We start from the raw sequence: 12,883 nt of genomic DNA, 5'->3' as shown, positions 1-12,883 counted from the left end.
ACCATATACTAGAGACTTACAGGGGAACACTAGTATGCAAAGTGTGGGCTGTACAAAGTACTTAACAGTCAATATAGAGGAGAGAGCACCGACACTGGTGTCACAGTTAGCAGGATCCCCAGTGTACTAATATCTAAATAAACTGACACCAGGCAACAAGTAGGGGCAACCATGTCAGAAAGATCCAACTTTCCTACAGTATTAAAACAGCTTGACATACAAAAACTTGTCTTGATTGATACACCATGTAGATTTTCTTATTGAACATATTACCACAGTAAAAATCATTTTGCATTGTGAATCTTTTCTGGATTCACATACTGTGCATTATTCCGCCATCTAGTGCTTGTGTCCGGATTTCTCCTGTTATTCGTAGTGCATTTCTTTTATTTTTTTCTTTAATTTTTTGTTTTGCTCATCGGTGAACCCACCATTTGGTGTTCAATTAACCTACTCCTGATGTCATGCACCCTCCCCTGTTGTCATACCCCCTCCCCGGATGTCATATCCCCTCCTCGGAAGCTCGCACACCTGGTTGCCATCATTAAATTATTTTTTCCCCACTGTTGGCTCTTAAAGCATAGATGAAAGCTCTCCAATCTACAAAGAAAAAGAAGTTTGGATGAAGTTCCATGAGAATTCACCGAGAAGGTACCAGGTAAAACTATGTTGATCACGTACGTCGAGGCCATATTGAAGAATGCCCAGACAGGTGGCAGCCTGTTCTGCGTGATGGAAAAAACACCTGTCCAATTATGCCCGAAGTGGCACTACAAATCCTCACAGAAGGACAACCATAAGGTGTATAACCTTTTCGTAGCAATCGACCACAACAGCGACAAGTGCAAGGCTTTTGCGGATTTCAAGCTGAAGATGCTGAGGGCAAGATACAGACAATGGTAAGCACACTGCGCCGTGCATGGGCAGCAGCAGACTCCATTACTTAAGGAATTGGGGTGTCGAGTGACGAGGAGGAAAACATCGCCAAAAGGGCAGAAGGAGAAGGCTTGGATTGTCGACGTCAAGAGGGAATATTAAAAAAAAACCTCAGTGGGAGAGTCTCAAACTACAGACTCTAGAACACTTAAAGCTACCTTGGTGCCGAGAAAATCAAGCAGGTACAAAAAAAAACATTGGGCCCACACCAAGACCACTGCAAGCGGTCGAAAACGCGAAAAGACAATGAGGTCAAAAGACAATCTGAGTCGAAATGTTTCAATGTAAAAAAAAGACAAAGATTGGGAGATGCCAAAAAGGCATCCAGTTAAACTCTGGAGAAGGATATGGAAGAGGAAATCTTCGACAGTGCTCGATCCTGGGGATCGACTCACCAAAATCAAGAGAGAAAATAGGTGTTTTGAAGCAGAAATGGCTGCACTTCTGCAAAAGAAAAAAGATTTTGACACATTCCATTAGGAACTTCGAATCCCACAAAAGCCCTTGATGCTGACAAAACAAGTAGAAAAGGAAGTTGAAGATTTAGACCCCTCTTTGACACCAGAGCCACTGGAGGAGGAAGAAAAACAGCATTTCTTCCTTTAGGAAGGGTAGGCTGATGCGATGGATATGGGCATGTTCCAGCACTCGGAGAGATCAATTTATGTGGAAGCCCAATGGCAAGAGATCGAGATAGATCCCCAGAGGAGGGAATTGACACTTATCCATCAAGGCTATCGCCCCCAGATGACATTACAATGTGTGGTAAGCTAATTAAAAGGGCGGCAGATAAAAATATGGAGTGCAATTAATGGAGGAGAAATCACAATCCTGCTTCCTCCTTGAAACACTCCTACCTTCTCAAACCAAGAACCAGTATTTGCCAATCTTGCCCAGCATTCTGGATCAAGGCTCAGAGGCCTTCAAGAAACCTGCAGTATGTACGGCTGTCAAATTGAGGGCAGAGAAAAAATACAAGAATTCTGTGTAGGATCTTCTGTACATAAGAGGAACAGTCCTAGCTGAGTCCATTATCCCAACTACAGCCAGGAAGAGGTCAAATATCCCATCAACTTCAGGACCACCATCAGGCAAGAAGAGCAAGAAAATGGATTTGGTGGGCAGAAAACTTGAGAGACAGGCGGCTAACCAGTGGAGAATAGCCAACTCGAACGCTCTCCTCAATAGATAGGCATACCAACACTGGGATGAGATGGCAGAGATAATGAACCACATGCTCAAAAAGTACTGCATAAGACTGCTTCTCTTTCAGAAGAGGGGAATAACAGTGCAAACACATGCCTTAAGTCCACATTAGATGCAGCTGATACTGCAAGTCAACAAATAATGACTGGTATGCATGACCATGGTAAAAAATATCTGTGTTCGAGCCAGAAGTTCAGGTGTTACTGCACCGTTCAATGGTAGTGCAGTTGATGAGACCTTTCAATAGTTGAAGAAACACAACAAAACTGCGATGTTAATCAGAGCTTTACAATTCAGAGGAAACCTACTTAGAGGAACACCACCAGTCCGAAGCCGAGGAAGTTATGCGGGAAATCTTCTCATCAGAGTTTTGAGTGCATAAACCATGGTCAGACACCTTCACAGCATTGGCGGGATCGAACACAAGGACATGCACGAGGAAGAGCACTGCCACACAGAGGAGGAGCCGCCTGCCCTGGGAAGTGACTTATCAGATCATCAAACCCTCACACACACAATACTAGTGGGAGGCAGAATAAAGAACGTCCTTTAGGAGTGGAGGAAGCTAACATCGGACAATTAGATGCTAAACATCGGAAAACTGGATATCGCATATAACTGACAAAATTGCCTCTAGCAATGAGACCAAACAAAGTGGTCCACTCAAAAGAGGAAACATCTCATCTACTCAAAGAACTAGAGGAATTGTTGGGAAAGTTTCAAACCGTAGCCGACAAATATTTCAAAGAAGGTTATCCTGGCGGAATACGCTTGTTAGCCAATATATTTAAAAGGAAATACAAGCCACAAATGTACGCATCAAATGAATTTGAAAAACACAGCGCCAAATTTTGTTTGAAAAACATTTCACACGTAACAGGAAGCACAGCATTATTGCAAACTGATTTACAGGAGGAAAAGCTATTGTTAGTGGGAAGTCAAATATTGCAAATGGCTCTTGTACATAAACCGTGAGCAAAGCAGTTAGATCGCCCAGGAGGAAAAGCTGGGGGAATAAATATATGCAGTTCCCTCTACAGCAACTTGAACTCCTGTTATGCCGTGGTACTAGAATGCAATGGCAGTTACATCGATAGGAAACTGGCATAATAGATGTTAGTTAAAAAACAAAGAGTACGGTTAGGAAAAATTGCCGAATTTGCACCCATACCTCATAGAGCCATTACCAAATAATGCACAGTTGTGGTCGAGGCCAATCTAGTCTTTCGTCGTTCCAAGGTGAAAATCTTCAAAGTACAGGGTAAGTTGAATAATGGTAACGCGCAGGAGCAGCAAAAATGTTCTAAAAAGTTATTATATTAACAACAGCTATAATAAAATAATAGATAACAATCATAGCAACAATAAACGGAATACCAATTAGAAGAATAACAATAATAATGCTATTGATTTTATTGATGGTGATAATAAAGCCACCACTATACGTAAATATAAGAAAACACATTTTACTCTGCAAGCGTGACATGCGTACTTGCACACGCTCCTGCCTACATAATTTCACCTGTAAGTTGTTCGCGAGCCAGATTGTGAAGAGTGCATGCATGTTCTTCCGTTGCAGCCTACTTTGTGCACTCAGCACAGCTTTCGCCCTAGCCATTTTAACAAGTTGCTAAAAAGACTAAGCCCAAGCAGTCTTTAATGTGTTTTTTCAGGATTCCTTTTTTCAACACCATATTTACATTTCATCGTGCTCGTGCACCTGCAATTTTCTTTATGATAACACTTTTTGAAATAAATAATACACCCAACGCCTTTCGTGCAAGAGGCTGCACAGTGCTGTACAAGGAGGCACTCCAACGTCAGACGATTGCTGTTAAGAGGGACAACAGTCTTTCTTGTTATTTCTGCACAAGTGGTCAGAAAAAGCTCTGCTTTCCAAAAAAACTGTGCAATCTATAGTCAAGGACACATCTACTGAAAAGAAAAAAGAAGAATTTGCAATGAAATAGGTCTTGCATTTACGCGAGTTTAAGCTACTGACATTTTAAATGACAATGCCTTTTATTTGTTTTAAAAACCAAAACAAAAATAAAAAGCATTGTCATTTACAATGCCAATAGCTCAAACTAGTGTAAATGTGAGACCTATTGCATTGCAAATGCTTGTTGTCATGGTAACTCCCACTTTTTGCCATTCATATTGATGGTTTTCAACTGATGCGCATTGGGTCCCTGCTAACCAGGCCCCAGTTTCAGTGCTCTTTTCCTAAAATAAACCACATGTTCAAGTGTTAACCAATTGGCAAGGACTTTTGCACCCCTGTAAGGCCCTAGTTCATGGTACACCTGGTACCCAGGGCATGGGTACTAAAGAGGCTCTCCAAGGGCTGCACCATATATTATGCAACACTTTGGGACACGCACACAAATTACTTGCAGACTGCCTTTGCAGAACATGTGAAATAGTGCAAACCATTCCAAGAACACGACATGGCGCACTCCCTGTGTTCCATGAAGGAGTACACTGCATGTACTCCATGTAAGTCACCCCTGCAGCAGGCCTTAAAAGGCAGGGTGCATTATATTACATGTGAGGGCACATCTGCATGAGCAGAAAAAACTCCTGTGATGTCTAGTTCCATTGCTAGATATTACAAGTGATCCGAAAAAACAATTTAGATATTTGCACTGGTCTCCCAGCTACATAATAGCTTTACTGAAAATACAGGTGTTTGGTATTAAACACCTCATCTGAATAAATCCATTCTGCTGCCAATATTGGATTTATTCTGACATGCACCCAGAGAGCACCTCCTGAATCCTACTAGTCTGTGTGTGCTGGCTGACTGGTATCTTCCAGCCTGCCAGCACTGACAAGTTTCTGACCCCTTCAGGTGAGACCCTGCAATCTATGAGGTCAGAAACAATGCTTTCCCCAGACCTTGGATTGCCACCCCCTGCCCGGAGGCCTCGTTCGGCACCAGGACAGGCAGGAAAATCCAGCTAGTCAGAAGGAGTTTTCACTCTCGGGCTAGTTACACCTCTAAGGTGGGCTACCTGAAGTGAACAAAAGAAGGATTTTACCATCTTGTTTTTGGAGAAACTAGGAGCTCTGGGTCAAGATTATGCCCACTCCTTGCGGGAAATAGTCATATTGGGGGTTTAGTCACCCCAGGGGTAAGTAGCCCATTGGCTACTACCTTACACGCCCCTAAATTCAGTATTTATTTGTCCCCCTGACACCAGGAACACTGATTTGTCTACCTGGGAACAGAAGAAGGGCCAAGATGAACCAACGACGTAGGAACTGTACCGAAATTGGTGCCAAACGCTGCCCGACTGCTGCTCTTCTGGCAATTGCCAGAACTGACTCGTCCTGTCGCTGAACAACCTCCCGAAACCCTTGGAGGTGTGTCCAGTACTTTGCCAACCAAGCAGTATCTCCCTTGAGGTGGAGAAGCCTTCTCTCTGCATCTGCAGGCATCAACCTTATCTGCCTAGTTCATTCTTTACTGACCATCAGGTCTACCGAGGGAACAACTTGCTAGGGGGAGGTCATCGAGAGTCCAGGAGGTAAGCCCCATTGCTTCACCAAGTCTCGAGATGCTAAGCCTTCCCGGATGCTCCCTGCACCAATACCTGGGGTACCGGAGCCCTTGCATATACTAAGGCTTGTTGTGTATCTAGCCCGGGCACCCCCAACACCGAAACCAACCTGCCGATGAGGGACTTCTGGCTCTCTAAGCTCATCACACAGAGTGGCCCTGCAGTCTTGTTTTCGCTCCATTTCCAGGTCCCCAAAGCCACGTGAGAGCCTCTAACTTGAATGACCTGCCTGATAAGCACCTCTGCACCTGAGCCCTTAAGCTCTAGATCATGTAAACCGACTGTCTGTTTGCGCCCCAGAGACCCTCAAGAGCCAAGCCCCCTTTTGAGTTTTGCCAGACTGGTCCCCCAGTTCCCACTTGCAGGCTTTCTTTTTGCAGGTACTTCTCCATTGACTTTACAGTGTTGCGCACGAGGCTACCAACACGACCAGCACCTTTGCACCAGACACACCAGGGCCGGTAAAACTGAACTGCTTTGCATTGGGTATTTAAGAACATTGCGTTCAGTCTAACCTGGGAGAACCCGATCGTGAGATATGAAAGAGTCATGACTGCTGTCAGAAAGTTGGGAAGAAAGGTGATAGCGCCGCCCCCAAAGTAACACTTCCTAATGAAATTAAAACTCTTAATAATAAGATAAATGGGTTGATCAGATCCCAATTTATAGACCCATGGCCGTCAAAGACAAAAAGAGATATATAGATTAAAACAGGTCCGGAAAAGGAAAATAGCTGCAGATCGCAGGGCCTCTGAAGACGAAAAATGGGTTAACCTTCGGGAAGTGGTACTCTCGGGGGATACTAGAAAGTACTGGCCATTGATTGCCCAATACTGTGACAGTAGAGTAAAATCTCAGCCCATGTTGATATCTGAATGGCCCACCTACATATCCCTATTGTACGCCCCCAATCCTATAGATGCTGGGGTTGAGGGGTTCAATAGGTCCACATTTTCGGTAGAAGAGGTAGAAGCTCCAAAAATGAGCGAACTTGAGGGATACATTAAGGGGGCGAGATACTCCGGGGCAATGGGGCCGGATGATGTCCCTGTAGCCATAATAAAAAAGGACCGTGGCGATTGGGCAAAGGTGTTACATCCCCTGTTCGTCCATTGTTATAAGTTTGGGGATATCCCTAATTCCTGGAAGGGCAGTATAATAGTACCTCTATATAAGAAAGGCCCTAAAAATTCTCCTGCAAGCTATAGACAAATCTCCCTTTTGGACGCAACGGGAAAACTCTTTGCAAAAAGCATCCTTGTCCACCTGCAAGAGTGGGTATTCGGTAATAATCTAATTCCCCTTGAACAGTCTGGTTTTCTAAAGAATAGTGGCACCTTAGACAACATCTCTGTCCTGCAAACCCTAATTGATAAATATCCTGAGAGTCGGAGGCTTCCGCTGTATACTGCTTTCATTGACTTCTCCACAGCGTTTGATAGGGTAGATAGGGGGACGCTGTGGAGGAAATTGATAAGGATGGGGATCCCAGGGAATTTGTTAAGAGTAATAATCGCTCTCCACTCTTCTACCTGGACTGAAGTTCTGTTAGGGGGGACCCAAGGCCTATCAAAGAAAATCACCACCCACAACGGGTTGAAGCAGGGGTGCCTCTTGGCCCCTTTACTCTTCTCAATCTACATAAATGACTTTCCAAGCCGGGTAGGGGAGAGTAAAGGGGACCCTCCACAAGTGGGTGATCTAAAATTAAGTTGTTTGCGGTATGCTGACGATGCAATCATCATGGACCTAACTCCAATCAGGTTGCAAAGACGTCTGACGGAGCTGGTCAGGTATACTAATTAATATTTTTTTTAAATAAACACTTCTAAGAGTAAGGTGATGATTTTTAGTCAGAAAGGCTGTAAGGTTAGATCAAATCTGAAATGGTTTTTGGGGGAGGAAAATATGGAAATAGTGACATTTTATCCTTATTTAGGAATTTTTTTTACAAATAGGTGCTCTGCTAACAGACATTTAGATCACTGCAAAAGTAAAGCTATTTCACAAGCATCGGCAATTAACCGCTTGTATAAGCAATGCGGGAAAAGACATTTTTCACATAATATTGCAGTGTACAAAATAAAGATTCCGCCGACCCTGAATTATGCATGTGAAACAATTGACGAATGTGAGTGGGCTAAGTTCGAGAAAGTGGAAGGTAAAATTTGGCGTCAAATATGTAACCCGAGTCACGCTGCATTAATCGCGGCTCTTAGGCTCGAATTTGGCCTTCTCTCAACGTATGTTTTGTCATTGGCAGGGACTTTAAGGTGGGGTAACGCTTTGATAAATGGTCAAGAAAATCTATTAAGGCTAGCATTGCACAAGGAAAGTTTTGATAATTTACTGTGTAAAAGTGTGATTTTTAGAAACTATTTAAAAGCTTTAATCATTTTTGGTTTAGACTTAGTAGGGGCAGCAGTTTTAAACAAAATAGCATTAAAGCAATTAATTAAAAAATCCATATATGTGATCTCATGAGAAAGAGGTCTGAAAATATGCAGAGGGAATGGCAGACTGGACTGCATAGCGGAGAGCTCAATTATTAAAAATCCTCAGCCGTATGTTCTTTGGTACTTGAATCCTGGTGTACGCAGAGTGATTCTACTCTTCAGAATGAATTTGTTGCCGTTGAGGATAGTAACAGGAGCTTGGGAGGGTATCCCCAAAAATGAAAGACTTTGCGATTTATGCAATGGTGGTATCCACGATTTTAATCATGTTTTGATTGTTTGCCCAGCACTTAGTTCAATATGACGCAAATTTCTAAGGCATGGTTTATTACATTATAATATTTCAACAGCAGAACAGACACGCAACTTTCTACTGCACCCCCCGTCAGAACAGATATGTTTTAAGATTTTCTGCTTTTTTAAAGAATTTTTAAATGTATATTAGAAGCCAATAAGTAGGGTGATCAGTGGATTATGTAGTACCTTGTATAACTTCCCTCGTCTTAGCACCTTTGAGCACTTTAAGTATTTCTAATTCGTGTAACATACGATAAGTAACAACTATTTATTAGTGTGTTTAACAATCCTGTTTGCTACTTAACTTTCTTCTGCATCTTTCGAGTTATTTTGGTTATATTGATGCTAGATAATCATTCAGGGCTCTGTCCAGGATTAGGGCATGTATGCACTAGCACTTTATCTTAATATACTTGCACCTTTAGTAGCACTTTACAAAATCATCTGTTGTTAACACTGTTCTCTGTCCTCGACATAAGAAATGTTTTAAATTGCTTTTGCTTTTGTTAATCTGCTGCCTGTATATTGGATAACAATTGTATAAATGTAGTTGAGTTTATTAATCTTGGGCTAAAGCCAAAAGGGTCGAATCAGGTATAAGCCCTGGATAAAGATTAAGGTTTTATTGCGTCAGCACAATGTAGATTGCATGGGCACTTTACATGGCATTTTATAAAAAACGGCCGCTATTATCTTTTCTTTTAAAATTCATCTCCCTAAAGTAAGATTTCAAAAAATAAGATTTTAATTATTATTTTAGATTAACGTTAACCGTACATTGGATGAACTATACATAATTTCTTAACCATGCGCTGCCCAAATGTAATTGTAGATTAGATTAGATCGCTTCATTAAATTAGGGAGTCAGCCAATAGTGTTCATCACTCGATAATGATTAGAAGATTTCAGTCCCCCGGAGTGACTTATTTAATGATTAACAGAGATTAGTCCCTTTAGGGAGGAGGTAATTTTAGGAAAATTGTTTATTTCAGTATTTATTCGTAACTAAAGTAGGGGTTTAATTAAAAATGTATTATGTACTGTGTGTAATGTAGGATAATTACAGGGTGTAACCTCTTGGGTTTTTAATACTGTTTTTTATGAATTAATGTTTTATTGTAATGTTATGTGGAATTCTATGGAATTCCAAATCATAATAAAATTAATTGAATTGAATTGTGATTTGAACTGCTGGTGGTTTCTTGGACCTTGGCCCCAAGGCACCTTAAGTCCTGGAGAACAGCCCTGTAAACCATTTGTAGGTATCACTGTGCGGTATATTTTTCTCCCATAGGATAATTTTACCGGATTCAAGGCTGATACCTCAAAAACCATTATTTCTGCATTTTTACTGTTGTGCTGTAAAAATGATCAGTCTGAAAGTACTTACCTGATGAGCTTGGTGTCTAAATTTATTTAAAAAAATCGGTGCTATTTTTTAAATTGGTCTCTGATTTCTTTGAGTGTATGTCTTTTTTTTGGTCTCTATGTGTACAACACATGCTGAATACTCCCCTCTGATAAGCCTAAAGCTGCTTGACCACACTACCACAAAATAGAGCACTATGGGATTGTTAATGCAAGCCACTGAAAACCAATAAGGTTCGCCTGGACTCTAGACTCAGTGTACCACATCATTTTGGTGCACTAGAGAGTCTGCTTCCTAATGGGGGTTACTCCTGTTTTCACTGTTTATCTTAACCTAACCCTTATACCTTAATCCTTATTACTTATCTGCACCCTTGCCAGTGTTTTTCCATTACCATCATTATCACAATTTTCTCAAATTGTTTGTATCATAAGATAACCATTCTGAGACTGCCACCTCTCAAATGGCTCTGAAGTGGCCAGTGGGCATCATGGTGTAGCTTTACCAAATACCTGAAGCAAATAAGCTAATGATAGAAGTACAGAATGTGACGGAGGGCGTTTTAACAGCACATTTCTCACAGTACTTCCTGATAATTGCTATGCTTCTATAAATGCACAACAATTTTGTCCAGCCATGGCTGCATTAATATGTACATATATTGAATGTGGGTGCCTTGTTCTTTTGGAAAAGTTTCCGTCCAAGGAAATAGTGGCACTGGCGTTTTCAACATTGTGATTATTTTGTAAGCCTTGTGCAAATTTGTTTTTGTAAATCATTCCTGTGTTCTCTCAACAGAAACCCTTACTCCGACACTATTAAAGAGATGCTCACAACCTTTGGAACTTCATTATATAAGCTGGGACTTAAAGTACATCCCAATGAACAGGATCCACGGGTATCCATAATGTGCTGGGGCAGCTGTGCATACACCATACAAACCATAGGTAAGAAATAATGTTGTCCTTAGTGTGGTTCCTAAAAATAACATTTTATTTCCTCTCAATAATGCTTTTTATCGTGTTCCTCTTATCCATTTACAGAACAAGTTTTAGCTGATGAAGATAAACCACTCTTTGGTCAATTGCCCTGCAGACAGGTAAATGTGCATCTGTGAAGAATGCCTGTGTGTGTTGGTCACATTTGAGCACCACAGTAAGTAGAATTCAGAAATGTCCATTACATGAAGATGTCTTCTGATTGTCAGAGTGGTAATATCCTGATAGCAGTGCACGTGAATGTGTCCATTGAAAAATGCATTGTGAAATCATAGTCACTCTAGCTTTGAAGAAGAGAAGTGATCCTTTCTTCTTTCAGTGATGATGACTCTTCCCATGCAGAGTTAATGTTTTCAAGCTTGTTATATTGTACCTCTGTTCTGTGATTGAGTTGACTTCAGCCTACTCTGTGAGCATGTGTGTAGTTACCCGGGGAGATCAAATCTTCACCACCATATTTTGTGTTCATTAAACCACATCAACTGAATATATCTTCCCTCATACATTCTTTCATTCATTACATATACTTGATATAAAATGTCTTTATTTGTAATACAACATTCATGCTTTTTCATACATTTAAACATGATCCTAATGTAATAGGACAGGGATTTGTAAAGCAGTGCTAATCTAAATTTTCGATATTGTTTTAGTGAGAAATTAGTGGACCACAGTTTATAGCACCATAGAAGTAATTTTGTCAGTCTAAATTTATGTTGTTTTAGGATTTATGTAATTCCACGTTAGCTGGTAGTATGCCATCATAGTGTTAGATAAATATTGTATTATGAAAACATTTAATTCTAAATATTGTTTAGAAACATGTCCTTGTGCAACAGCAGGTAAAAAAGTCTCAATTGGTATTCCACGTAGCAGCAGGAGGGAGGTCCTTTTAAGGAGGTTAGGCAGGGCGGGGCGGTCAGGGAGAGCGGGCCAGCTGACTCGGCCTTGGACAAGCCGGGACTCTTGGCAAAGTGAGTCCCGGTCCACGCTTGCAGCCCTGTCTCTCACCCAGCAGGGGCCAAAACCTCAGGAGCACTATCCCGACGAAGCGGGACCCGCGGAGCGGGTTCCGCAAGGAGTTGTCTCAAATCCTTGTGCAACAGCAGGTAAAAAAGTCTCAATTGGTATCCCACGTAGCAGCAGGAGGGAGGTCCTTTTGAGGAGGTTAGGCGGGGCGGGGCGGTCAGGGAGAGCGGGCCAGCTGACTCGGCCTTGGACAAGCCGGGACTCTTGGGAAAGTGAGTCCCGGTCCGCGCTCGCAGCCCTGTCTCTCACCCAGCAGGGGCCAAAACCTCAGGAGCACTATCCCGACGAAGCGGGACCCGCGGAGCGGGTTCCGCGAGGAGTTGTCTCAAATCCTTGTGCAACAGCAGATAAAAAAGTCTCAATTGGTATCCCACATAGCAGCAGGAGGGAAGTCCTTTTGAGGAGGTTAGGCGGGGCGGTCAGGGAGAGCGGGCCAGCTGACTCGGCCTTGGACAAGCCGGGACTCTTGGGAAATTGAGTCCCGGTCCGCGCTCGCAGCCCTGTCTCTCACCCAGCAGGGGCCAAAGCCTCAGGAGCACTATCCCGACGAAGCGGGACCCGCGGAGCGGGTTCCGCGAGGAGTTGTCTCAAATCCTTGTGCAACAGCAGGTAAAAAAGTCTCAATTGGTATCCCAATGTCATTCCATTGGATGGAGGTTATTAAAAAATAAATTATTAAACAGAACGGTATTTGTGTAAAAGATATTTAGGACAAAATATATCTGTTAGCTGTTTTTATGGTTACAATATTCACGTACCATGCCATTGGATGACTATACTCTTTGAGCTTTCTGTATTTTGGGGATGTTGTAGGTGGATGGACTTTTAGACCTTTGACCAACACCCATATGTCAGCCAGCTGCTACTTGTCTCACCATCCATTTTTTCACTATTTTTGTTCTGATCTGCTGACGTAGAGCTAATGTGTTTCCTAAAATTTGTTTTCCTTTTTAGGGTGAGTGTGAGCCCCAGTATAGCATATGTCCTGTCTGAGTATGCCTATCTCCCTTTTCTCTCTCCGTGGCC

At 42.2% G+C, this 12,883-nt stretch overlaps 1 protein-coding gene across 2 annotated transcripts in view; it reads left to right on the top strand.

Moving 5' to 3' along the window:
* Positions 1–12,883, top strand: part of UBR2 (ubiquitin protein ligase E3 component n-recognin 2) — a 1,610,484-nt gene that overhangs the window by 1,060,917 nt on the left and 536,684 nt on the right. For both annotated transcript variants that reach the window (XM_078649714.1, XM_078649715.1), the window contains exons 35-36: positions 10,629–10,777; positions 10,874–10,929. In XM_078649714.1, the coding sequence (XP_078505840.1) occupies positions 10,629–10,777; positions 10,874–10,929 (205 nt within the window). The remainder of the gene's footprint in view (positions 1–10,628; positions 10,778–10,873; positions 10,930–12,883) is intronic.

The sequence above is a fragment of the Lissotriton helveticus genome, chromosome 6, assembly GCF_964261635.1.
Source record: "Lissotriton helveticus chromosome 6, aLisHel1.1, whole genome shotgun sequence".
Classification (NCBI taxonomy): domain Eukaryota; kingdom Metazoa; phylum Chordata; class Amphibia; order Caudata; family Salamandridae; genus Lissotriton; species Lissotriton helveticus.
This window is presented reverse-complemented; position numbering and strand designations above follow the sequence as displayed.